Source organism: Myxine glutinosa, chromosome 4 (assembly GCF_964187855.1).
Source record: "Myxine glutinosa chromosome 4, kmMyxGlut1.1, whole genome shotgun sequence".
Lineage (NCBI taxonomy): Eukaryota > Metazoa > Chordata > Myxini > Myxiniformes > Myxinidae > Myxine > Myxine glutinosa.
In genome coordinates, this window is record NC_136264.1 from 58,665,764 (window position 1) to 58,691,964 (window position 26,201).

The following is a 26,201-nucleotide window of genomic DNA, read 5'->3' on the forward strand; positions in this document are numbered from 1 at the left end:
CCCTTTAACACCTCTATTTCTGCCACCCTGATCTTTACGAACCTTTTGGCCTTTTGACATACTATACTAGCTATAGCACCTATCCTTAATGTTGTTCATTAGACCACTCAAACAATGATCCTACGAATATTTGCTCCCTCTCACTCTCTTAATATCAATGATCCCGAGTAGACCACTCCAACAACGATCCTACAAATATTTGTTTATGTGTAGGAAATAATTTAATTCTCCTCCAACTTCCATCACCATCTAATACATTCACAAAGTATATGTTTGAGTTTGGTTCTTTGTCAAGATATTTTAACTGAGCTAAGATAAAATGATAAACCTCCCTCAATGTTCTTGTTTGAGCGCCTCCTGTGCCACACACTTTTTGGTAGGCTCTGCCCACTTTTTGGTAAGCCCCACCCACTTTTTGCTAAGCCACGCCCACTTTTTATTAAGCCACGCCCACTTTATACTAAGCCTCGACCACTTTTTTACTAAGCCCCGCCCACTTTTACTAAGCCCCGCCCATTTTTAAAAACCCCACCCACTTTGTTAAGTCCTACCCACTTTATAAACTCTCCAGCATTACATCATTTTCTGTTGAAACATTACATCATTTTCTGTTGAGACATGCCCAGACTTGCCCAGGGAATTTCCACAGTAAATGAGACACACTCAGCCCTTCTTATAAAAGGCACCGACCACACAGGCTTTTAAAAACACGCTTTCTGCTTCTCCTGAGAATGGACTATTGTGCTGACATGGAATGGGATAACTTTGGTATCCCTTGGAGTCCTACTACCTGTGTAGAACTCAACCTTCAGATTGATGAACTGGACTCGAACCTCTTATCAATGGAGGTAAGTTTGTTTATTTATTTATTTATTTATTTATTTGTTTATTTAATTTTTTTATTTTTTTTTTATTTTTTTTAGATAAGACTCGTGTAAGGGTTAGCAAAGTTTCTTTTAATAGTTACAGGGCTTGATTTATATAAATAATAATATTGTATTAAATTAATACGTTGTTATTTTCTCACAGGAAATTGTATCTGAGATACAAAATGAAAATACCACTTTTGCCACAACCTGGAGTGAAATTATCGATTTATTTGAAGACCTTTTGAACAACCAAGACCCACAGAACGAGTTCTACCTTGATGACCCAGCCAAAGAGTTATACCTTGGAGACTCACTAAATTTGGGAAAAACAAATTATGTGGTCTGCCGAGATGGTTCTAACTGTGGAGCCTACCTTGGAGACTCACTAAATTTGGGAAAAACAAATTATGAGGTCTGCCTAGATGGTTCTAACTGTGGAGCCTACCTTGGAGACTCACTAAATTTGGGAAAAACAAATTATGAGGTCTGCCTAGATGGTTCTAACTGTGGAGCCTACCTTGGAGACTCACAAAATTTCATAAAATTAGGAAAAGAGTTTTACCTTGGAGACTTTGAAAACTGGTTTCGTTTTGGAGACTCTACCTGTGTGGAGCTAAACCTTCACCTTGATAAACCCGATTCAAATCTCTCATCAATGAAGGTAATATTTTATTTTAATATACATATAATAATTGTGTATTAAATGTAAAAAATAATTAATTAATACGTTGTTATTTTCTCTCACAGGAAATTGTATCTGAGATTCAAAATGAAAATACCACTTTTGCCACAACCTGGGGTGAAATGATCAATTTGTTTAAAGACCTTTTGAGCAACCATGACCAAGAGAATGAGTTTTACCTTGGAGGCTCTTTGGATTCTAAAGCAATGAACAATGTTCTTTCTTTAATGACGTTTGATTTAAGGTAAGTTCAGTTGATTAATAATCAATTACGTATATGTTATTTCATTCAATATTAGATAAGTAAATTTTTTTTTTTCATGTATTTCAGCAATATCAAGAAAGTTCGGGGAAGAAGATGCTGGAAAATACTTTCTTCCCATTTCTACTTTTTCCAACTTGAAAGCCTTGAAAGACAGAATTGGAAGAAGAGGAAAAAAAATAAATATTGAAATACGTATTTTAAAAAAGAGAAAAAACATATTGAAATATGTATTTTTTTAAAGAAAAGGAAAAAAATTATGCTAGGGTTAGGATTTTGAATGTGAGGGTTAGGGATGGGGTTGGGTTAATGGGTTAGGGATGGGTTGGGTTAGGGTTGGGATTTTGAATGTGAGGGTTCGGGTTGGGTTCGGGATGGGGTTGGGTTAGGGTTAGGATTTTGAATGTGAGGGTTAGGGATGGGTTGGGTAAGGGATGGGGTTGGGTTAAGGATGGGGTTGGGTTAGGGTTCTGGATGTGAGGTGAATTTTTGAATGAATGTCAAACCTCACAGACTCATTTATCTTATATTATCATTGAATTGTTTTAAAAAAGTTGGAAAAAAGATGAATAGAATTGGAAGGTTATGCAAAGAGATGAAGTTAAGAACTTTTTAAATGGTTGATGTAATGGATACAGTTGTTTAGACTAACAAATTTGGTGTTTTAATGTGTGGGTTAGGGTTCAGTTAGGGTTAGGGTTGGGGTTGAGGTTGGGTTAGCGTTCGTATATTATTATGACTCACTCACACACACACACACCAACAAACAAAATTGTGTTCAGAAGTTAAGCCCCAACTGAAAAGTTGAGGGATTCTGTGTTTGGGGTTCACAGATCTCAAGAATGTATCCCCATTGAACACACACACAAAAGTTAAGCCCCAACTGAAAAGTTGAGGGATTCTGTGTTTGGGGTTCACAGATCTCAAGAACGTATCCCCATTACATTTTATTATTTATTTATTATTTTCAAGGGTATTATCTGCTTACTTGTGTTTTTTGTAATTCTTGTGAGTAAAATGATCCCAAGATTTCTTCTCCATTTAAATCATATAATTTGTGGGTCCAAGGGACTGTATCCATTACAGCAACGATTTTAAATAATTCATTACTCCATTTTTTGGTATAACCTTTCTCAAAATGGCTTTTCCATCTGTATATTCTTACAATATCACCAACTTTGAACTTCGGTTTTCTCAAATTAATCTCCTTTTCATATTCTAATTTTGTAAATGATTCTGATGGTTTTGATTTTGTTGATGAATGAACTGTATTATTGTAATTATCTACAATATCCGGAATTAAATATACCCACTGTTGAGAACCGAGTTGTGTGAATCTTTTATATAATTTCTCTTTCAAAGTACGATTAAAATGCTCAATAACAACTGCCTTTCTAGCTGTGCGGCTTAGCTAAAAAATTCGGATCGATTGTGCCTTTTCCCTTAAAAGCATGAAACTTGGCACATGGCTAGAATACCCGAAAAGAAAGATTTTTAGTCCAGGGGGCATCCCCAATTTCACCCCATATGGCGGCCATCTTGAAATCCAAGATGGCCATCATACAAGACCTATTTTGATGAATATCTCCATAATTAGAACAGATATCAAAATGGTTGAAGTGCCTATACCTACATTTTTAGGGTCTAGGAATCCAATGGTAACATAAAATATTAAGCAGTATGTGGCGGCCATATGAAAATATTAATTTTGCATAGTATCATGCAAACTGGGAAAGCACATAAATACTCTTACCAGGTTGGCATTCTTCTGTGATTTAAAGCGTTTTCTCTGGTCTATTCTGGCACATTTACATCCTCCACATTTTCATGATGAAAGAGTATCTCATTGTAAAAAATATGAGAATACATTAAATACGAAAGATCTAAAGTTTCCTATGGCTTTAAATGATATTCCTAAATTTGAAAAGATGAATAATTTATCAGTTAATGTTTATGGTCTAACAGAAACAAACAACATTCAGGTTTTAAAGCTTTCTGACAATTGTAAACAAACTCATATTAATCTTCTATATTTTAATTCAGAGGAAAATTCACATTATACATACATCAAAGATATTGCTAAATTAATAAAACCACAAGTATGTAAAAGAACAAATAAAATATATATTTGTTTGCGTGTCTTAACTTCTTCCATACACAAGAAAGATTAGATAAACATTCAAATTATTGTGGTGAACATAAATCAACGGTAATCAATATGCCTAAAAAAGGCTCAAAGATCTCATTCAAAGATGAAAAGAAAACAATAAAACATCCATTTGTTATATATGCTGATTTTGAAAGTATTCTAGAAAAAATTGAGACTGCTTCTCCAGATCCAAAAGAATCATACACAAATAAATATCAAAAACATACTACTTGTGGTTTTTGTTATTATATCAAATAATCCGTTCGTGATGAATATAACAAGTTAGAGGTGTATGGAGGCTCAAATACCCCAGAGGAGTTTGTGAAACGACTAGAAAAAGACTGTGTTCGATTAACCAAGATAATGAGAGAAACCAACAAACCAATGTCCTTGACGAGTGAGGAGAAAAGGGAATTTAGAAAAAACAATGTCTGTCATATTTGTGAGGAAAAAATTGGTAAAGGTTTAAAGGTTAGAGATCATTGTCATCTCACTGGTAAATATAGAGGTCCGGCTCATCAAAGTTGTAACATTAATTATAAACTCCCCTCTTTCATTCCTGTCTTTCTTCATAACAACGCTCATTATGATACGCATCTATTTATTAATGAACTTTCAAAGACATCTGGACACATTTCAGCAATTCCTAACATGGATCAGAAATACATTTCATTCACAAAAACAATTCACACATCTCCTATTACTCATATCAGATTTCTTGATACATTTAAATTCATGGCAAGTCCATTGGCTAACTTGGTTCAAAATCTAAAAGAGTTTCCACGTCTTTCAGAGTATTTTTCAGATAAAGATTTACTAACACAAAAGGGAATTTCCCCCGATGACTATATGGACTCATTTGAGAGATTCAATGAAACGCAACTTCCTTTAAAAGAAAATTTCTATAACAAATTAAACAACAGTCATATATCTGATAAAGATTATGTACACGCACAAAATGTTTGGAAAAATATAACATCAAGAATCTTGGCGAGTATCATGATTTGTATCTCAAAACTGATGTGCTTTTATTGGCCGATGTATTTGAAGCCTTTAGATCTGTTTGTCGCACTGGATATGGATTGGATCCTGCTCACTACTACACAGCACCTGGATTGGCTTGGAGCGCAATGTTGAAAATGACAAAACAAGTTTTGGATTTGATAACCGATATGCTTTTGATGATTGAAAAGGAAAAAAGAGGTGGAATTTCACAAGTCTGCTCGAGCAGATACGCAAAAGCAAATAACAAATATCTTCCAAATTATGATTCAACGAAAGAGAGTTCTTAATTGATGTACTATGACGCAAACAACTTGTATGGCTGGGCAATGTCTCAAGCTCTTCCTTATGGAAAACTTAGATGGGTAAAGGAAAAAGACTACAAAAAGGTTTTACAAGATGTATGTATCTCTACACAAAAAGAATTGGATGATTCAAAGGTTGGTTATTATTTTGAGGTCAATTGAAAATATCCTGAAGAACTTCATATCAAACATAAAGATCTTCCATTTGCTTGTGAGAAAGAAAGTCCAAAGAAAGAATGGTTGAGTGATTATCAACGATCGTTTGATATAGGTGAATCAACAGAAAAATTACTTATTACATTATATAACAAGAAAAATTATGTTCTACACCAAAGAAATTTGTGACAATATTTATCAAAAGGTCTAAGAGTAGAGAAGATCCATAGGGTTCTAAAGTTCAATCAAAGTCATTGGCTAAAGGAGTACATTGATTTTAATACACAAAGAAGAACAGAGTCAAAAACAGATTTTGAGAAAGACTTTTATAAATTGATGAATATTGCGGTCTTTGGTAAGACCATGGAGAATGTGAGGAAAAGACAAAATATCAGACTATCAACATCTTGGGAACAAGCATCAAAATTAATTAATAGACCGAGTTTTATAAGAGCTGAGGTCTTTACTGAGAACTTTTGTGCGATCCATTTGATTAAAGAGAGTATTGAAATGGACAAACCTATTTATATTGGAACATCAATTCTTGATTTATCAAAGTCATTAATGTATGATTACTTTTATAATAACTTGAGGAAGAAATATCAAAATGATGTTAATCTACTTTATATGGATACAGATAGTTTTATTTTGAAAATTAATACTGATGATGTTTATTCAGACATGAAAAAGGACATTAATATCTATGATACAAGTAATTACAGTCCAGGGAGTGAGTTGTTCTCTTCTAAAAATAAAAAGGTGATTGGAAAGTTCAAGGATGAATTAGGAGGAAATGTTATGAGTGAATTTGTGGGATTGAGGTCCAAGGCTTATGCTTATAAATACATTGTGAATAACGTTGAAAAGACTGATAAGTTAAAAGGTGTAAAGAAAAATGTTATGAAAGAAACAATAAACTTTAAGGATTATTATAACTGTTTAACAACAAAGAAAGAAGAGTTTAGAAAGATTAATGGAATAAGAAGTTATAAACATCAATTATATACAGAAAAGATAAATAAGAAAGCATTGGGGGCTTTTGATGATACGAGGTTTATTTTAGAAAATGGATTTGATAGTCTCCCTTATGGTTATAAGTGTTAAAATATATATAAGTGATAAGTTAAAAAGGGGGTTAGGGATTTTAACGGGCTACTGCCGCCTTTTTTGCTATTATATAAACTAGGGCATGCCCGTACTATATATATGCCCGTACTATATATATATCTAAAATTATATCCCCCCCCTCTATTTACATGAAATGGTTTGGTCCATTCGCAAAGCCAAAGCGAACGGCTTGCGAGTACGGTGACAATCCCCCCCCTCTATTTACATGAAATGGTTTGGTCCATTCGCAACGACCACAGAACCCCCCCCCTCTATTTACATGAAATGGTTTGGTCCATTCGCAACGCCAAAGCGAACGGCGAACGGCTAAATCGCCATAGCTCGGTAAGTACTTGTCCGATTAATTTCAAACCTTGAAAAGGCACATCCTCGGGTCCCCAGCAATATACCTGGCAAGTTTCAAGTATATCGGACCGGTAGTTGTCGAGAAAGAGCGGTCGCATACACACACACAGACATACACACATACATACACACAGAGATTAATGGAATTATAGATAGATGATAGAACCAAGTATCAACCAGACTAAAGAGTGGAGGTGTAATCAACCTTGGAATAAAAATGGAAAACATAATGAATGTGAAAAATATCAAATAAGACTTATTGAAAAGGCAACTGGTAAAAAGGTTCACAAAACAAATAAGAGAATTAATTTAAATACTGGTGAGTTGGGTAAAAAAGATGGAAATATTTTTGAGTGGACAGAAAACTTTGATGGTTGTCAGGAAAATATATACTTTAATTTAAAAATGGTGTATGGCACTGGAGGTGCTCAAACAAGAACATTGAGGGAGGTTTATCATTTTATCTTAGCTCAGTTAAAATATCTTGACAAAGAACCAAACTCAAACATATACTTTGTGAATGTATTAGATGGTGATGGAAGTTGGAGGAGAATTAAATTATTTCCTACGCATAAACAAATATTTGTAGGATCGTTGTTGGAGTGGTCTACTCGGGATCATTGATATTAAGAGTGAGAGGGAGCAAATATTCGTAGGATCATTGTTTGAGTGGTCTAATGAACAACATTAAGGATAGGTGCTATAGCTAGTATAGTATGTCAAAAGGCCAAAAGGTTCGTAAAGATCAGGGTGGCAGAAATAGAGGTGTTAAGGGGAAATGAAGAAAAGTGAGGGTGAGAGGAAAATTTACATGTAAGTGAATGGAGATTTGGGGGTGTCCCAGGAACAACATTTATCATCTACTCACGTTGACACATGTTCTATTGTACACCGCTCCTTTCCTATGCAATCTCCAGGCATTGCAAATCGTCATTGCTGGGCACCGAAGGGGGCTCGGCAGTGACGCGCGCTGAAAGAGAGTACTCAGTTTTCACTCTGGTTGTTTGTTTGTTTTCTTGCTTTCTTGCTTTCTTGTTTTCTTGTTTGTTTGTCCGGACGATATCTCAGCCATCCTTTGAGCTAGGAAGCTGAAATTTCGGCACAGTAGTGAGCAAGTCCTTTGTCAAATTGGTATTTTTTGTTTTTTGATTAATCAATAAATTGAGGAGTTATTTAATTATTAGCGATTAATTAAGTACTTATTTAATTAATCAAATTTCCTTTCTCTTCTGACCATTAACTCAGGCACCTTTTGAGTTAGGAAGCTGTTATTTGGACATGCCAATGACCAGGTGATTTGGCTGCAAAGGCTATTTTTGATTTATTAATTAATCAATTAATCGATTAATTATTTAATTATTCGATTAATGCCAAAAAATTTTTTTTTTTAAAGTTACAGATTCTGATGAAATAGTGGTAGTTTATGTGTTCTCTGACCAAATTGATTAATAATTAAAAAAATTTATGATTATTATTTATTTATTTTCATTATTAATCATTTATTTATTTTCTTTCTCATTTGGCCAATATCTCAGGCACCTTTTGAGCTGGGAAGCTAATATTTGGACATGAGTGACCAAGTGATGTGGCTATCAAGGATATTTTTGATTTATTGATTAATCATTTCATCTATTAATTATTTATTGATTAATCGATTAATTATTTATTGAGTAATCAATTAATTATTTAATTTTTTATAAATGACGTATTTAATTAAATTTCTAAAAGATACATCTTCGGATGAAGCACTAGTGGTTTAGTTATGCGATTAGCCAATTGATTATGAAAATATTTTGTGATAATCTTTTATTGATTTTAATTATACAATTAATCAATCAATTAGTGTACACCTCTCCTTCCCAATGCAGCCTCAATGAGCTGCACTGCGGTATTGCCGGGCGCCGGAGGCGCCCCGGCAATGCCGCGCTGCAGCATATTTAATTATTTGGCATGGGGCGGTGTACTTTGAATGTATCTGTACTTGTTTTCATGTATTTCCATTATTTTCATCATCGTTTGCACACATATTTTCACATGTTTTGGAAATGTTGCTTTTGAAATGTCAATTCTGGAAATCTAGCACGTATTGCTCTTGGTAATTTTGGACTTAAAGGGGAGGATGTAATGTATAAAGCTGCAAATATTCACCGTTGTATCCCTACACCGTGACTTCATTGTATCCCTACGCCCCAGCTCGGATGGCGCTGCAGTTAATCGGGCCTGTGTCGGCAGAGTCAATAAACGTGTGCTACAATCAATCGTAGTTTGTCAAGATACCTTACACACTCCCATACTCTGTCACACACTCACTCTTCGACGCACACTTTTTCCTCACATGCGCGCCATTTTCTCTCACACCACTCACAAGGGACCTTCCACGAACGCCCGGTGCCGTCTCGATCCCAACCGTGCGAAAATTCTTTTTGCGCTAAACACTTTCCCGCAAAATCTCTTAGCACCATATATCACCGGCTCACCTTCGGGATTCTTCTTCTTCGCTTCTCCACCACCTGCAAACTTTCCATTTGGTTAAGCACGGCATCATGATGTGAATACAGACTTTGCGTGCATTCCATTTCTTCCTCCCGCGAGTGCTTTTCCACGTCCGTCTCTTCTGCCCCAATTTCGACTATAATTTATTTTTCCTTATTAAGCTCGACAGCCGCTGGTGCACATACAATAAGATTTTCCAATTCAGCGGCCGCCGGCTTTCCCATATCCCGGGTCGCGATTTCTATACCCGTCCACGTCTCTTCGCTTTGCTCCACTTCGCTTCTCCCGCGCTCCTCGAGTCGCGCTACCTCGTCGCATACCATTGTGCCTTTCCCGCTTGACCCGCGGTCAATGTCTTTCTGTATTCTTTTCACCGTGGCGTTTATTTGCTCCTGAAATCCATCCGGGTTGTACCTTGCTTCTTGCCTCACTTTTTCCATGTCGATCCCCCGGTTAGCCATCATTGCATCGAATCCCTTACTGTCACCCTTCATAGATGCATTGAAATGCATAATAAAAAGGCCCCAGTCCATTGGCACTGCGGGCCTGGCTATCGCCGTCACGTATGGGAGGCCGCCATTTTCTTTCCCAGCTGCCGCACCCTTTTCTGCTTCCATTACCACCAACTGTCTCTCTCGGTCCTGGGTTAGTAATTTTTCCTCTATCATTACTCCCACCGGCATTCGATCGCCTTGACTAGCCATGGCACGATTCAATTTGGATGTTAACAAAAATTTTGGCCGCTCGAAATTTTTGACCAAATTTTTTAAGATGGTATAAAAATTTGGTTTGGGTCCAATCCCACGCCCAGACACCAATTGTTGCGGATCCGGGGTCGGTGCTCCCCTTACCAAGGGGGGGTTAATCCCCTTGTCTTTTAAACTGGCTGATCCCCCAGCCCTGGAAATTATAATGCTCCTTTGCGGTCGAGATTGGCCAGGGTGATTGGTCAAGATGGAGTCCCAAATACCTGAGTGCCAATCTCTCCGCAAAGCAGGGAGATAATTTCCGCTCGAACCATGGACAGATGGAAATTGCCGAGCGGTTTAGCAATCCGCGATTCAAGCCGTTAGCAAAAAGACTAACCCGATTCTAAGCGGTTCTAATCGTGCCACGTATATTCAATTGAGAAATCACTAAAACGATTGGATGGAGAGGAAACCAAAGTAAAGGAAGAACACAGGAATTTATTGTACAATTTACAACTACCAAGAAGAAGAAGAAGAACACACAGTGCAGCCTTATTCAGTCTTCATTAACACGCCCAGGACAACACAAACAGACTTACACAAAAGGGGAATAGCAGGAAGGAAGGTCCAAGCAGATGGGCCAGCATTGGCTCCGGCCCCGGTTCACGCTCTACTCCGGTCCACGCTCCACCTCGTTCCAGGCTCCGGTTCTGTGGCAAAACCCGGCAGGCAGCGCGGTTTGTATTGTCGGCACGAGTGGACCTTACATGCGGGGGGGGGGGGGGGGGTTCATATATCGGGGAGGAATTGCGTCCGTGAATCAGAGGAATCGTGACTCATGGCTCGTGACTCTCCACCCGTGTCTCTCGTCGTGGATCTCGTGCTCTCGTCACTCTCACTCCAACGATGTCACTCTCCCCGGCAGACTCTCTAAGTAGTCCCACGCGAGCGCTTATATTACGCGCTCGTGTATCAAGCCGCATGCCTTTTGGACACACCCACCGGTGAGCTCGCCTCGGCCCTGGTTGGTCGCGAGGGCTCACCGACTCCGCCCATGGTGACACGTTGATGGGGCCACGCCTTTGTCCTTGGCGCTCCGCCCTTTTTCCCCAGCTTGACCGCGTGCGTAATGGCGTTTGCATGCAGCGAATGCTGCCGGGCGAGCAGAGGCGCGTAACCCAATTTGGAGGGAGCCAAGCCACAAAATGAATGGGATTTGAAAAAGGGCCTATGTTATTTGATTAATGCAACGCAGAGTCAAACTATTGGAAACAGAGCCTTACCTGAAACACATACTAATGAAATAACTGAAGAAGTTCCTATGGTGTCCTACGTGTTGCTTGTGGCCTAACTATGGGTGCAACCTTTTACCTTTTGAAAATGGGGATATTTACAGGGAATTATTTACAAAGAATTATCATTTACAAGTGCCGGTTCTAAAAACCATAACAATATATATTGTTACGTTTGTGGGAATGTCAATCATTTTGGAGTCGTGTTGTTTAGGGTGTATTGCATAGAAGTGCCAGTTCAGCTGTGGGTCCCCAAATAGGACCTTTTCGTATTTATTTTTCCTTTTTCTTAAAGTTTACCCTATATACACTCCCTTTACGCCAAGTGAATTTGACTGTTGGTGGTGTTGCACAAAAACAGCTTTGGGAAGGATTCAATGCTTTTTCTTTCAAGCAAGGAAGTGTGGGAAAGGGGAGAGAGAATAAGAAGAGCGGATCTTGGTGGTGTGGTTAAAAAAAAAAGATCCTTGCTCGTGGTGTGAACGGCTTCGGTGAGCTTGTTGGTGTGAGAGACTTGACCTCTACGAACTTTCTGAAGGATTCATTGTGCATGAAGGAGGTGGACAAAAAGGAAAAGAGAATATTGTGTGGAAAAAGGTGCTTCTTTGGGGGTGGTGAAAAAGCAATCGATCCCAGTAGGCACACAGACATTGGATCCACGTTGAATGAACGTCAAGATTCGACGTGGACCCGAGGTTGAAAACGAGTTGGATTTGCAAATTGGATCAACGTCATTTCTCCAACGTCGAAACAACGTCGAATAAACGTTGATACAATGTCACAACAATGTCATTTATTCGATTAAAAAATCAAGCCAAGTTGCCAACGTTGAAACAACGTTGAATGACTGTCGGGTTTTGATGTAGGTATTAATGTTGACAAAACGACGTTGGTCTCAGGTTGGGTTTTGGTTGTCCAACGTCGCGACCTCATTCCAACCGTTATTCGACGTTGAAACAACGTCGTGTGCCCACTGGGATGCTTCATGCTGTGAACGGGTTCGGCATGTGCTATATCAAGGAGTCAACCTCGATGACTTCCTGAGCGATTTTCTGTGTTGTATGAAGGAGGTTTATGGAAGGAAAGAGATCAAAGGAGAAAGGGATTGCAGAACGTTGATTAACCTTGGTTCCCACCAAGCATGCTCTGACGAACATTGATGAAGCTGCTCTTAAAACAGGCCTGAACCCCACTCCATTTCCATAACCATCATATCCCGTTTTATTTCAATTCCCTGCAAATATTATTTTATTAATTTGCTTCCCTTCCTTTTTCTGGGTTAGATAGAGTGTTGTGTGTGCGATGTTGTGTCGGCCTTTCGTATCGGTTGTATGTGGCCTGTGTTAATTGTTTCAGTCTGTCATTATTAGTTAATTAAGTCTGTCATACTTATACATGTATGATTAGATTATTGTATCGTTTTGCATTATTTGAAGTAAATTGATTGCATTTCATTTTGTTTGATTGACCTATTTCGGATCAGGTTGCAAGCTCCCCTGAGCTGACAGTGTGACAGTTTAAACTCTTTGCACGAAGCCAAAAGTTCAAGCTTCCAAAAACCACTCGGCCAGCTTGCGGGCCTCAGACCGGCGGGTTGGGGATAGGACTTAGGGTCGCTGACATTAGTCACCCTATAGCGCACTTAGTTGGGAGTGACGTTTGGGACTCAGGTCCTCACCCTCGACGCCCGTAACCATATATATATATATATATATATATATATATATATATATATATATATATATATATATATTGTTGCGAATATGGAATTTGGCCTCCATATCCGCTTGTAAATATTCCCCTATTTCCCCAATACTCCCCAACTATCCCCAATCCCCCATTCCCTAGTCCCATTGTCTGTAAACAACACTCAGTAGAGCCGATCTCCCCCTTCTTCCCCCATTAAATGTCATGCCCAGGTCCACCGCATCTCACGTAGACAACTTTCGGACCTCTTGCTAGTTATTCTTAGTCTATGTCAGTTAAGGACTCGTTTCCATTAATTCTGACTCTTCGTTGCACCAGAATGTGATTGTATGGCACCAGTAGTGAGTTTAGGACCTCCCAATACCTCCCCACAACCTCATCTCCGCATCCTCCCATCATCTCATGCTACAACAACAACAACTACAACAGCAGAGGGGGGCGGCGCGGCCGCGGTGCGGGGAGTGTGCGTCCTCACAGCGGCTTGGTTAGCCGCCATTGCCACGTGCGCCCACGGGGTTACCACGAAGGGGCTGGCTGTCAGCTCCTCGTCAGGGGCGGGGCCCGGTAACCCCCCGCAGCCAGTAAGAAGCAACGGGCCGATTCCATCTGGGGCGGAGCTAACAAGCCGAGGGCGTGTCACTCCCCGCCGGATATACGCAGCGACGGACCGGACGTGACGGGAGATGCGCCCCCCAGCTTGGAGAGAGAAGTCGCCACCTCCAAGCGCTGAATACCTCCCCGCATCTCTGGACTGGACCGAGCTGTATCCTGCCCTGAGCCCAGGTGCACCTGGAGCCATCGATTCTGCCCTTCCTTGCCATCAATCCCCGTGTGAGTCAGTTTTGTCCTGTTTATCTGTCGTCTGTCGGGGCTAAGATAAGACCGTGTTTAAGTGCCTACCTTCCTATGCTGTCTCTCTCGTCCCTGTAATCTAAACGTTCTGCATATCCAATATTATAACCTCCTCCGGAGGTCTTGAGAAGTGTACCCCTGGTGTCGTGTCATTTAATCCCAGCCGTTGTGTCCTTTTCCTTAATTGATCTAGCGTAGCGCGATTAGTCAACGTTCGGGTATAATCGGGTAACTTGTGCAGACGTGGTCATACCAAACCGCTCGGTAAATCAACATCCAAGACCGCGCCTGTAACAATTGGTGTCGAGGAGTGAGATTCGATCCGGAGCGCGTTTTTTACGCGCTCGAAATTATAACGGCGAAATTTGATTTTGTTTTACGAAAATAAAAACCCGAATTTTGAAAGTCGCGCTATGGCAGACCAAGTCGGCTGGGTTCCGGTAGAGGAGAGTGAGGCAGGGTCGATCCAGGACCAAATTGAGGGACAGGAGGAGAGCGAAGCAGTGAGGGTAGCAGACGCACAAAATAGCGTCGTTGCGCCCGACGTTGCGGGCGCGCAAAATGGCGCCTCGCACATGGCCACGGCGCCCACGCCCGCGACCGTGGTAGCGCCACCGGGGGATTTGAATCTTTTTTTTATGCAAATGACGGCCCTTATGGAAAAGAATAGTGAGCAATTGGGAGACCAAATTAGAGGTTTGAAAAGCAGTATGGGACAAATGGGGAATCGGATGGATGCTCAGAGTGAGCAAATGAGGGCTGATAGTGAGCGATTGGAGGGCCAAATGGGGGTAATGAGGGACGAAGCGAGGGGTACCGGTGAGGGGTTAGACAACGGGATAAAAGAGGTGAGAAATGGGTTAATGGGGGTAGAAAACAGAATGGCCGCTCAAGAGAATCAACTGGAAGGGATGCAAAAGGGGTTAGAGGGGTTAGAAAACAGGATGGAAGGCAAATTGAGGGACATGAGGGACCAAGCGGAAAGGGAAGTTAAACAAATGGGGCAGCAGATAGAGGGGGTCAGAATGGGGGTAGAAACCAAACTGGATGCTCACAGGGAGGAAATGGAGCAGATGAGGGTGGCATCTGGGCAGGAGATGCAAGTGATGGGAGAAGAGATCAGAAGAGGGGTGAGTGAGGAGGTCGGAGGAGTGCGCGAGGAGGTGAGGCACTGTAAGGAGCACATGGAGAAGGAGGTGAGAAAGGGGACTGTAAAGTTACAAGGGGGCATAGAGGACCTGACGCAGGAGGTGGAACAGCTGACGGTGGGACAGACTGAGTTAGTGGAGCAGGTTCAAAGGAACACTGCGGTATTAGGAGGGTTAAAGGCGACACAGAAAGAACTAAAAGATGACTTGGTAGCGACGAAGAGGGAATGTCAGATGGTACGTGAGGGACTGACAACGAGGTTGGACGAGGTGATAGAGGTAATGGAGACGAAGGACCGGCAGGTGAGGCCGCACATGGAAACGGTCAAGGTAGCCTTGGAGGACGAGCTTGAGGAGACGTACCGGGGAATAAAAGAGGTGAAGCAGAAATTAGAAGAAGTGGAAGAAGGGGTGAGCGAAATTAAGAAGCGACGGAGAGAGGATAAGAAAGAGATAAAGGAGGAAGTAAAAGAATTGGTCCAAAGTCTGTGTTCGGATCGTGATGATGTGCTCATTAACCGGATGAGGGATTCGCAGGTGATGGAGGAGAAGCGAAGAGGAAGAGGACCCGGTGTAAGTGGTGACCAATATGGTCGTGCGTATGATGCGCCAGGTGATTTAAGGAGCTTGGGGGTCGAGATGGACCCGGGTGTTCGTGAGAGGCCGTTGGTGAAGTGTGCGACAGGTCTGGTGTGCGAAAAAGGAGGTGTGCGAGGAAGTCCGACTCTGGGGTGTGTGAGGAAAAAGTGCGTGCCAAGGAGTGAGGGTGCTGGCGAGAGTGAGTCGGTCGTAGCGCGTGTGCGAGGGAGCACATGGGAGCGCGGTGTGGTAAGTGTTACAGAGGGTGTGACGGGAGAGTGTGCGCAGGAGTGTGCGCGAGAAAGGTGTGTGATGGACAGGTGCATGGGGAAAGAGTGCGCTGTCAAGAGTAAGGGTGAGTGCGCTGTCAAGAATGGAGGTGAGATTAGTGAGAGTGACAAGGAGCGTGAGTTGGTTGTGACAGGTGAGCGAGGATGTACACCTGGAATGGAAGGATGCACACCTGGAATGGTAGAGCGTGAGTGGGAATGCACGCTGGAATTGGTAGTGAGGTACGTGGTTGGGTGTGCCAGTGAGAGCACACCTGTGATTGTCACAGAGGAGGTGACCGAGGAGGGGGCGCGAAGAGGTGTGTTGGTGAGGTGTGCGAGCGACGAATGTGTGCCAAGGTGTTCGGTGGTCAGGTGTGTGACCAAGTCTGTGAGTGGAATGAGTGTACCGAGGTGTGTAAGAAGAGGTAGGACGAGGAGCATGGAAACGGCTGCATGTATGAGCAAGAAAGGGGTAGCGTATGCATGTAAGCGTGCAGGTGAAGCATCGACGGTAACCGGGTTAGAGGTTAGGTCGACTTTTAGCCGAAGCAGGCCCTCGGTGCGTGCCGGGCTTCGCGTGCCGCGAGAACCAGCGGGGATCCGAGCCACGGCGGGTTCGAAAGGACCGCCGTGCGCGATCCACGCTGGGCCTCGCGTGGAACGGCCGCGTCCGGGCTCCACTAGGCGGAGCGGGCAGGCCGATAGGAAGGGTCGTCATGGCGACCACTTTTTGGTGAGACGTGCCGGCAGGTCGAGAGCGGGACATTGGATGGCTCCACGCCGAGGTGGTGCGGGGGATCTCGGCCCGGGTAAGCCCCCGTCCCTGCACCGAGTGCTGGACGCGTCCAGCCGCTGGCACCAAACAACCCGCATTCATGGCTTGGCTTTACGAAGCCGGGCTTTGGACAGGAATTGGCGCACCGAGACGCATTAGTGAGTAGACTGTGTGATGAGGTTAGTGTTTTGGCCCCAAAATTAGAGAAAAACAAAATTTGATGATTGGCAAAGGATTGGCAGTAGTGATTGGCAGATGATGGGTAGTGATTGGCAAATTTTTGATTTGTTGAAATTTGATGTGCAAAATGGGTAGTGAGCGATGTGCCCGGTGGGTAAGGGTGGCATCCCTGCCACCCTTCCCATAGTGGGGCAAATGCGCAATAGCTTATGGGGTGTATGGCAGTGAAAACTAGCCCGGGTGGGTTAGGATATATCATGTGTAGGGCTCTAGCGGAGATGACATTAGGTAACGTTAAGTTTAGTTAGTGACTGATACCTGTAGTGGGGACGCAGGTAGATTAGTGTGTTTGATAATGACGTGGGAGCGCAATAGTTTAAAGGGACGACTGGGAAGCGCAAGTTTCAGAAGGGAGTAGTTAGCTGAGATGGTGCTGTGTGAGAGCTGGACAGGTGTGTGGAGCAGTGTGGAGCGGTGTGGAGCAGTGTATGAGTAGTGAGTGTTGTGGATCAGCGCGAATGCGCTTGGGGAGAGAAGGGTGCAGGTGGCACCGGGTGTGAGAGCACAGGTGTGCAAGTGCAGGTGTGGAGAGAGTTGGAGTAAGTGGTACGGAGTGGTGTGCATGGTGTGAAGGTGTGGATGGGGGAAGAGTGGACCCCCATCACGGATACCCGGGGCGGGTAGTGTAAGTGTTAGGTAGAGGGTACAGGTAAATTGTGGTTGCATATTGGCATCTGTGGTGCGGGTGACAGAATGGTATTGTGGATGGGTGCATTAGTGTTGTGGAAATGGCTGGGCGTGTAGCCTGTTAGTGTGTGTAGTTGGTTTGGGCACTCCACCACTGTGAGGATGTCGGCCAGGTGAGGCCGCAGGTGGGCTCTTGGAGCCGGTAGAGTTGTGGATGGGGCCCGAGGATCCGGAGGACGGACCCGGGTAGCCCAGTGCCAGAGAGGGCACCGAGTGGGGAGAGCGCCAGAGGGCCTTCCCCAGGTAGTTAGGTTAGGGTAAGGAGCAGGTAAGCTCGGAGGCAACTGCAGTGGTGGAGGTGTGCAGGTGGGTAGACCTGCTGGGAGAGCTACACGTCGCGGCCCAGAAATTGTGCGAGGGCACCGGGAGATGAATCGGGGGAGTGAGACCCCAAATTGAAAAGCACCACAGTTTGGTCAATGGGAATTGGTTTTTAGAACCCATAGTGTAAGAGGGCCAAAGGTTTGGCAGGAGAAAGACCCCGGGTAATGTAAAGTTGTTAAAGTCATTTAGGAAATAGTTAGGATTGATGAACCTGTCGCACCATACGCAGTCACTTACCTGTGGTGATGATGATGACTCCACACCTGTGTTTTCTTTGTTCTGTGAGCAGGAAGTAAGGATTGCTGTTGGATTTATGAGACGCATCACGACGTGGATGAGACATTGGGGTGATTCCATCTCTCCCTCCTTAGGAGGGACTGATGATGAATTGGTAATGGCAAATTTTGATGTTCAGTTGGAGATGGCAAATTTTGATGAGAGTTGAAAATGGCAAATTTGATTGGTTAGGAGGGAGAGAAGACGAATTTGGTATATGGGAGGAACGGGGAAGACAGTAGGGACGTTTGTGGATTTGTAAAGTAGATGTCTATGGGTAGTGTTGTGTTTTGTGGATTCAGTAAGGGGTAAGGGAGGGGCAATGTAGGTTACCTGGTGGGGGGGGGGGGGGGGCGTACGGTAGGAACGTACCTGTCTCACCTGGTTCTCATGTGCCCCCAGTGTGCATTACCTTACATTGCGTGCACTTTTGTGCCCTTACCACCTTACTCACTTGTCGTTTCTTTTGTCTCCCACCTCCGAGGATCTGGCTTTGGGGCAGAGGGAGAGGAGAGAGGGGTGCTGGCTCCGCAGTTGTGGGCCTGCACTTTCGCTGCTTGCTGCTGGGATCGATACACCATATGGACCGCAATGTTTGTGGCCACCCACCATGGACCGCAGTTCTTTTGCGGCCAAGCACCACCCATTGATGGACCTCTGGGTCAACGTGGCACCTATGCCAAGCAGGTGAACCACTAATAGTTGGCCCCCCTGACGGCCACAATATAGAAATGGACGCGGTTGGCGCCTTTCTTTATTTTTGAAAGAAGCAAGAAGGCCAAGTGCACCACACGAAGGCAAGACCAGCGGCAGAACATCGGCCGGCTGCGACACCACACCATGATTTATAAACACTTTATTGGTGCACCGGATGGTGCTGACTGTACATTATGGGGTGGTGCTTTTGGTGCTTGGAAGGGGTGCTCTGCACATTATTAAAGGCCGTAAGGCCACAGAGCACTCGTGGGTTGGTGTATCGATGCTGGCATGCGTGCTCTCCCTATGCATAACATCTGCATGTGTTCCTCCAAAAACAGGTCCTGGATCGTAGTGTAAATATCAGCGTAGTCTTGTAAATAATGCTCCCTACCGGCTGTATGTTTAGTTTGCGAATTCTTTCCGCGATTCGGTTATCCTGTGGGTGTGTTTTATGAGGAGAAGGGTGCAACGTCGCAGGGGGACATATTTACTCATTTGTGAATATCTGTAAAACTGTCGCACTCAGGGTAGAGTTAATCGTAGAGGGAACTACATCTGAGTGCCACACTAAAATAGGTAAAAATTTATCGGGTCGGGACGCCCCGAGGGTAGAGAAGGGTGCAATGTTGCGAATATGGAATTTGGCCTCCATATCCGCTTGTAAATATTCCCCTATTTCCCCAATACTCCCCAACTATCCCCAATCCCCCATTCCCTAGTCCCATTGTCTGTAAACAACACTCAGTAGAGCCGATCTCCCCCTTCTTCCCCCATTAAATGTCGTGCCCAGGTCCACCGCATCTCACGTAGACAACTTTCGGACCTCTTGCTAGTTATTCTTAGTCTATGTCAGTTAAGGACTCGTTTCCATTAATTCTGACTCTTCGTTGCACCAGAATGTGATTGTATGGCACCAGTAGTGAGTTTAGGACCTCCCAATACCTCCCCACAACCTCATCTCCGCATCCTCCCATCATCTCATGCTACAACAACAACAACTACAACAGCAGAGGGGGGCGGCGCGGCCGCGGTGCGGGGAGTGTGCGTCCTCACAGCGGCTTGGTTAGCCGCCATTGCCACGTGCGCCCACGGGGTTACCACGAAGGGGCTGGCTGTCAGCTCCTCGTCAGGGGCGGGGCCCGGTAACCCCCCGCAGCCAGTAAGAAGCAACGGGCCGATTCCATCTGGGGCGGAGCTAACAAGCCGAGGGCGTGTCACTCCCCGCCGGATATGCGCAGCCACTTACCGGATGTGAGGTCAGATGCGCCCCCAGCTTGGAAAGACAAGTCGCGACCTCCGAGCGCTGAGCGACCTCCCCGCATCTCTAGACCGGACCGGGTCGATCCTGCCCTGAGCCCAGGTGCACCTGGAGCCATCGATTCTGCCCTTCCTTGCCATCAATCCCTGTGTGAGTCAGTCTTGTCCCGTTTATCTGTGGTCTGTCGGGGCTAAGATAAGACCGTGTTTAAGTGCCTATCTTTCTGTGCTGTACCTCTTGTCCTTGTAATCTCAACGTTCCGCATATCCCATATTATAACCTCCTCCGGAGGTCTTGAGAACTGTACCCCTGGTGTCGTGTCATTTAATCCCAGCCGTTGTGTCCTTTTGCTTAATTGACCTAGCGTAGCGCGATTAGTCAACGTTCGGGTATAATCGGGTAACTTGTGCGGACACGGCGGCCATTCCGCTCGGCCCACCATAACATCAAAGTAGTGTCTGTAACAATATATATATGTGTATATATATATATATGTATATGTATTATATATATATATATATATATATATATATATATATATATATATATATATATATAGATATATATATATATATATATATATATATATATATATATATATATATATATGTATATATATATATGTGTGTATATATATATATATATATATATGTATATATATATATGTGTGTATATATATATATATATATATATATATATATATATATATATATATATATATATATATATATATATATATATATATATAAATATATATATATATATATATATATATATATATATATATATATAGTGTTGCGGATATGGGATTTGGATCCATCCATATCCGCTTGTAAATATTCCCCTATTTCCTCAATACTTCCCAACTATCCCCAATCCCCCATTCCCTAGTCCCATTTTCTGTAAACAACACTCTGTAGACCCGACCTTCCCCTATTTCCCCCATTAAATGTCGCATCCAGGTCCACCGCATCTCACGTAGACAACTATAGGGCATCTTGCTAGTTATTCTTAGTCTATGTCAGTTAAGGACTCGTTTCCATTAATTCTGACTCTTCGTTGCACCAGAATGTGATTGTATGGCACCGTTAGGAAGTTTAGGACCTCCCAATACCTCCCCGCAGCTCTTCCTCACGGTTCAGCAACAACAACAACAACAACAACAACAACAACAACGGCGGCGGCGCGGGGAGTGCGCGTCCTCACTCCGGCTTGGGTGGGTAGGGGGTGTTGGGAGCAACACCAGGCCTTTCCAACGAGCCGCCATTGAACATGTGCTCGACGGGGTTACCAAGTAGGGGCTCGCTGTCAGCTCCTCGTCAAGGGCGGAGCCCGGTAACCCCCGCACCCAATAGAAGCGGCGGACCGGTCCCATCTGGGGCGGAGCCAAGCAGCCGAGGGCGTGTCACTCCCCGTTGAGCATGCGCAGAAAGAGGGAGGTGACGTCAGATGCGCGCAGAGCTGAAGGAGAAAGGACGCACCCTCCGAGCGCCGAGAGACCTCCCAAAGACTGAGCTTGATCCTGTCCCCGAGCCAAGGTGCACCTTGTGCTATCAACCGACCTGTCCTTCCCTGCCATCAATCCCTGTGTAAGTCAGTCTTGTTCCGTTTGTCTGTGGTCTGTCTGGGATAGATAAGATTGTGTCTAAGTGCCTATCTCTTCTGTGTCTTTACCTCATTACCTTGTAATCTACCCCCTTTTCTCCACCACCAATTATATCCTCCTCCGGAGGTCTTGAGAACTGTACCCCTTGTGTCGTTTCATTTATCCCAGTTGTTGTGTCCTTTCCAAATCATTGATTTAGCATAGCGCGACTTGGTCAACGTCGGGTGGAATCGGGTGAGTTGGGGAAGAATCGGGGGAATTGTTAGGTCGCGGCAATACCACCGCTCGGTAAATAACATCTAATCCGCGATCCGTAACAACTGCTGTCGAGGAGTGAGATCGGACCCGAAGCGCGCTTAACGCGCTCAAAATTACAAGTAACCGAAATTTGTTTTGTTTTAAAATAAAAACCCGAATTTTGAAAGTCGCGCTATGGCGGATCAAGACGGCTGGGTTCCGGTAGAGGAGAGTGAGGCAGGGTCGATCCAGGACCAAATTGAGGGACATGAGGAGAGCGAAGCAGTGAGGGCGGCAGGTTCGCAAAATGGCGTCCTCGCGCACGAGGTTGCGGGCGCGCAAAATGGCGCCTCGCACATGGCTATGGTGGCCGCACCCGCTGCACAAGTGGGAGGGATGGCCCAAATGCAGGCCCTCATGGAGCAATTTATGGTACAAATGCAGGCGTCCCTCAACCTGCAGAAGGACGATATGAGGGCTAATAGTGAGCAAATGAGGGCTGATAGTGAGCGATTGGGTGAGCGATTGGAGGGCCAAATGGGGGTAATGAGAGACGAAGCGAGGGGTACCGGTGAGGGATTAGACAAGAAATTAGAGGGGTTAGACAATGGGATAGAAGGGGTGAAACATGGGTAGATGGGGGTAGAAAACAGAATGGCCGCTCAAGAGAATCAAATAGAAGGGGTGAAACATGGGTTAATGGGGGTAGAAAACAGAATGGCCGCTCAAGAGAATCAAATAGAAGGGGTGAAACATGGGTTAATGGGGGTAGAAAACAGAATAGCCGCTCAAGAGAATCAAATAGAAGGGGTGAAACATGGGTTAATGGGGGTAGAAAACAGAATGGCCGCTCAAGAGAATCAAATGGAAGGGATGAAAAAGGGGTTAGAGGGGTTAGAAAACAGTATGGAAGGCAAATTGAGGAACATGAGGGACCAAGCGGAAAGGGAAGTTAAAAAAATGGGGCAGCAGATAGAGGGGGTCAGAATGGGGGTAGAAACTAAATTGGATGCTCACAGGGAGGAAATGGAGCAGATGAGGGTGGCATCTGGGCAGGAGATGCAGGTGATGGGAGAAGAGATCAGAAGAGGTGTGAGTGAGGAGGTCGGAGGAGTGCGCGCGGAGGTGAGGCACTGTAAGGAGCGCATGGAGAAGGAGGTGAGAAAGGGGACTGTAAAATTGCAAGGTGGTATAGAGGAGTTGACACTGGGAGTAGAACAACTGACAGTGGGACAAAAGGAGTTGGGGGACCAGGTAAAGAAGAACACAGCGGTAATAGAGGGTTTAAAATCGACACAGAAGGAGATGAAAAAGGACGTAGGGGTAATTAAAAAAGAGTGTCAGACGGTACATGAGGACCTGACGAGGAAAATGAACAAGGTGGTAGAGGTGATGGAGGTTAAAGAGCGGGAGGTGCGGGAGCACATATAAAAAAATAAGGTGGAGTTAGAGGAAGAACTTAAGGGGGCGCACGAGGAGATGAAGGAGGTGAAGCAGAAATTAGAAGAAGTGGAAGAAGGGGTGAGCGAAATTAAGAAGCGACGGAGAGAGGATAAGAAAGAGATAAAGGAGGAAGTAAAAGAATTGGTCCAAAGTCTGTGTTCGGATCGTGATGATGTGCTCATTAACCGGATGAGGGATTCGCAGGTGATGGAGGAGAAGCGAAGAGAAAGAGGACCCGGTGTAAGTGGTGACCAATATGGTCGTGCGTATGATGCGCCAGGTGATTTAATAAGCTTGGGGGTCGAGATGGACCCGGATGTTCGTGAGAGGCCGTTGGTGAAGTGTGCGACAGGTCTGGTGTGCGAAAAAGGAGGTGTGCGAGAAAGTCCGACTCTGGGGTGTGTGAGGAAAAAGTGTGTGTCAAGGAGTGAGGGTGCTGTCGAGAGTGAGTCGGTCGTAGCGCGTGTGCGAGGGAGCACATGGAAGCGCGTAGTGAGGAGTGTTACGGAGGGTGCAAAGGGAGAATGCACGCCTGTGGTGAGTGTTACACTTACAGAGGATGTAACGGGAGAGGGTGCGCGAGAAAGATGTGTGACGGACAGGTGCATGGGGAAAGAGTGCGCTGTCAAAAGTAAGGAAGAATGCACGCCTGTGGTGAGTGTTACAGAGGGTGTGACGGGAGAGTGTGCGCAAGAGTGTGCGCGAGAAAGGTGTGTAACGGACGGGTGCATGAGGAAAGAGTGCGCTGTCGAGAGTAAGGGTGAGTGCGCTGTCAAGAGTGGAGGTGAGAGTAGTAAGAGTGACACGGAGCGTGAGTTGGTTTTGACAGGTGAGAAAGGAAGCACACCTGGAATGGTAGAGCGTGTGTGGGAATGCACGCTGGAATTGGTGGTGAGGCACGTGGTTGGGTGTGCGAGTGAAAGCACACCTGTGATTGTCACAGAGGAGGTGACCGAGGAAGGGGCGCGAAGAGGTGTGTTGGTGAGGTGTGCGAACAACGAATGTGTGCCAAAGTGTTCGGTGGTCAGGTGTGTGACCAAGGCTGTGAGTGGAATGAGTGTACCTGGGTGTGTTAGAGAAGGTACGACGAGGAGCATGGGAACAGCTGGATGTATGGGCAAGAAAGGGGTAGCGTATGCGTGTGAGCATGCAGGTGAGGCATCGACGGTAACCGGGTTAGCGGTTAGAGCGACTTATAGCCGAATCGGGCCCTCGGTGCGTGCCGGGCTTCGCGTGCCGCGAGAACCAGCGGGGATCCGAGCCACGGCGGGTTCGAAAGGACCGCCGTACGCGATCCACGCTGGGCCTCGCTTTGAACGGCCGCGTCCGTGCTCCACTAGGCGGAGCTGGCAGCCCGATCGGAAGGGTCGTCATGGCGACCACTTTTTGTTGAGACGTGCCGGCAGGTCGAGATCGGGACATTGGATGGCTCCACGCCGAGGTGGTGCGTGGGATCTCGGCCCGGGTAAGCCCCTGTCCCTGCCCCGAATGCGGGACGTATCCAGCCGCTGGCCCAAAACAACCCGCATTCATTGCTCGGCTGTACGAAGCCGAGCTTTAGAAGGGAATTGGTGCACCGAGAGGATCTAATAAGTAGACGGATGATGATAATAGTGATAGTGGTTTTGATCCAAAATTTAGAAAAGTGAATAGAATTGGCAGTAAATAGAAAATTTTTGATTTGTTGAAATTTGATGTGCAAAATTGGTAGTGGGAGATGCCCGATGTGGTGGGATGGCCAATCCACCATCCCTCACAAAGTGCGGGGGGCAAATGCGCTATAGATTATGGGGTGTATGGCAGTGAAAACTAGCCCGGGTGGGTTAGGATATTGTGTGTAGGGATCAAGCGAAGATGACATTAGGTAACGTTAAGGTTAGTTAGTGACAAGGATACCTGTAGAGGGGACGCAGGTAGATTAGTGTGGATGATAATGACGAGGGAGCGCAATAGTTTAAAGGGACGACTGGGAAGCACAAGTTTCAGAGGGGAGTAGTTAGATGAGATGATGCTGTGTGAGAACTGGACAGGTGTGTGGAGCAGTGTATGAGTAGTGAGTGTTGTGGATCAGCGCGAATGCGCTTGGGGGAGAGAAGGGTGCAGGCGGCACCAAGTATGAGAGCACAGGTGTGCAAGTACAGGTGTGTGGAATACATGGAGTATTGGAATGAGTGGTGTGGAGAGAGTTGGAGTAAGTGGTACGGAGTGGTGTGCATGGTGCGAAGGTGTGGATGGGGGAAGAGTGGACCCCTTTTCACGAGTACCCGGGGAGGGTAGTTTAAAGAATAGTTAGAAGGTATAGGTAAATTGTGGTTGGATATTGGCATTTGTGGTGCGGTTGCAGAATGGTATTGTGGATGGGTGCATTGGTGTGGTGAAATTGGCTGGTCGTGTGGCCTGTTAGTATGAGTGTGAATGGTTGGGCACTCCGCCACTGTTAGATGTCGGCCAGGTGAGGCCGCAGGTGGGCTCTGGGAGCCGTTAGTGTCAGTGGGTGCCTGAGGATCCCGGGTGTGGATCGGGCAGCCCGTGCCAGAGAGGGCACTGAGGGGGTGAGAGTGCGAGAGGGCCTTCCCCAGTTAGTTAGGTTAGGGTGAGGAGCAGGTGAGCTCGGTAGGCAACAACAGTGGTGGAGGTGTGCAGGTGGGCGGACCAGCTGGGAGCGTCACACGACCCAGCCACCGAAATTGTGCGGGAGCACCGAGTGATGAATCGGGGGAGTGAGA

The 26,201-nt window shown here is 45.0% G+C and overlaps 1 protein-coding gene across 1 annotated transcript; it reads left to right on the forward strand.

Annotated features, from left to right (window-relative positions):
* Positions 1–564: 564 nt before the first annotated feature.
* Positions 565–2,003, forward strand: LOC137426101 (uncharacterized). The gene is made up of 4 exons (XM_078775224.1): positions 565–848; positions 1,030–1,530; positions 1,617–1,795; positions 1,883–2,003. Exons 1-4 carry the CDS (start codon positions 732–734, stop codon positions 2,001–2,003), a joined length of 918 nt encoding a protein of 305 aa, XP_078631350.1. The 5' UTR covers positions 565–731.
* The last annotated feature ends 24,198 nt before the right edge of the window (positions 2,004–26,201 follow it).

Excerpts from the sequence above, each read along its gene's own strand:
- LOC137426101 (XM_078775224.1), top strand. The coding sequence starts at position 732 with ATGGACTATTGTGCTGACATGGAATGGGATAACTTTGGTATCCCTTGG. Across the intron at positions 849-1,029 it reads CGAACCTCTTATCAATGGAG|GAAATTGTATCTGAGATACA; the intron begins GTAAGTTTGTTT and ends ATTTTCTCACAG. Across the intron at positions 1,531-1,616 it reads CAAATCTCTCATCAATGAAG|GAAATTGTATCTGAGATTCA; the intron begins GTAATATTTTAT and ends TTTCTCTCACAG.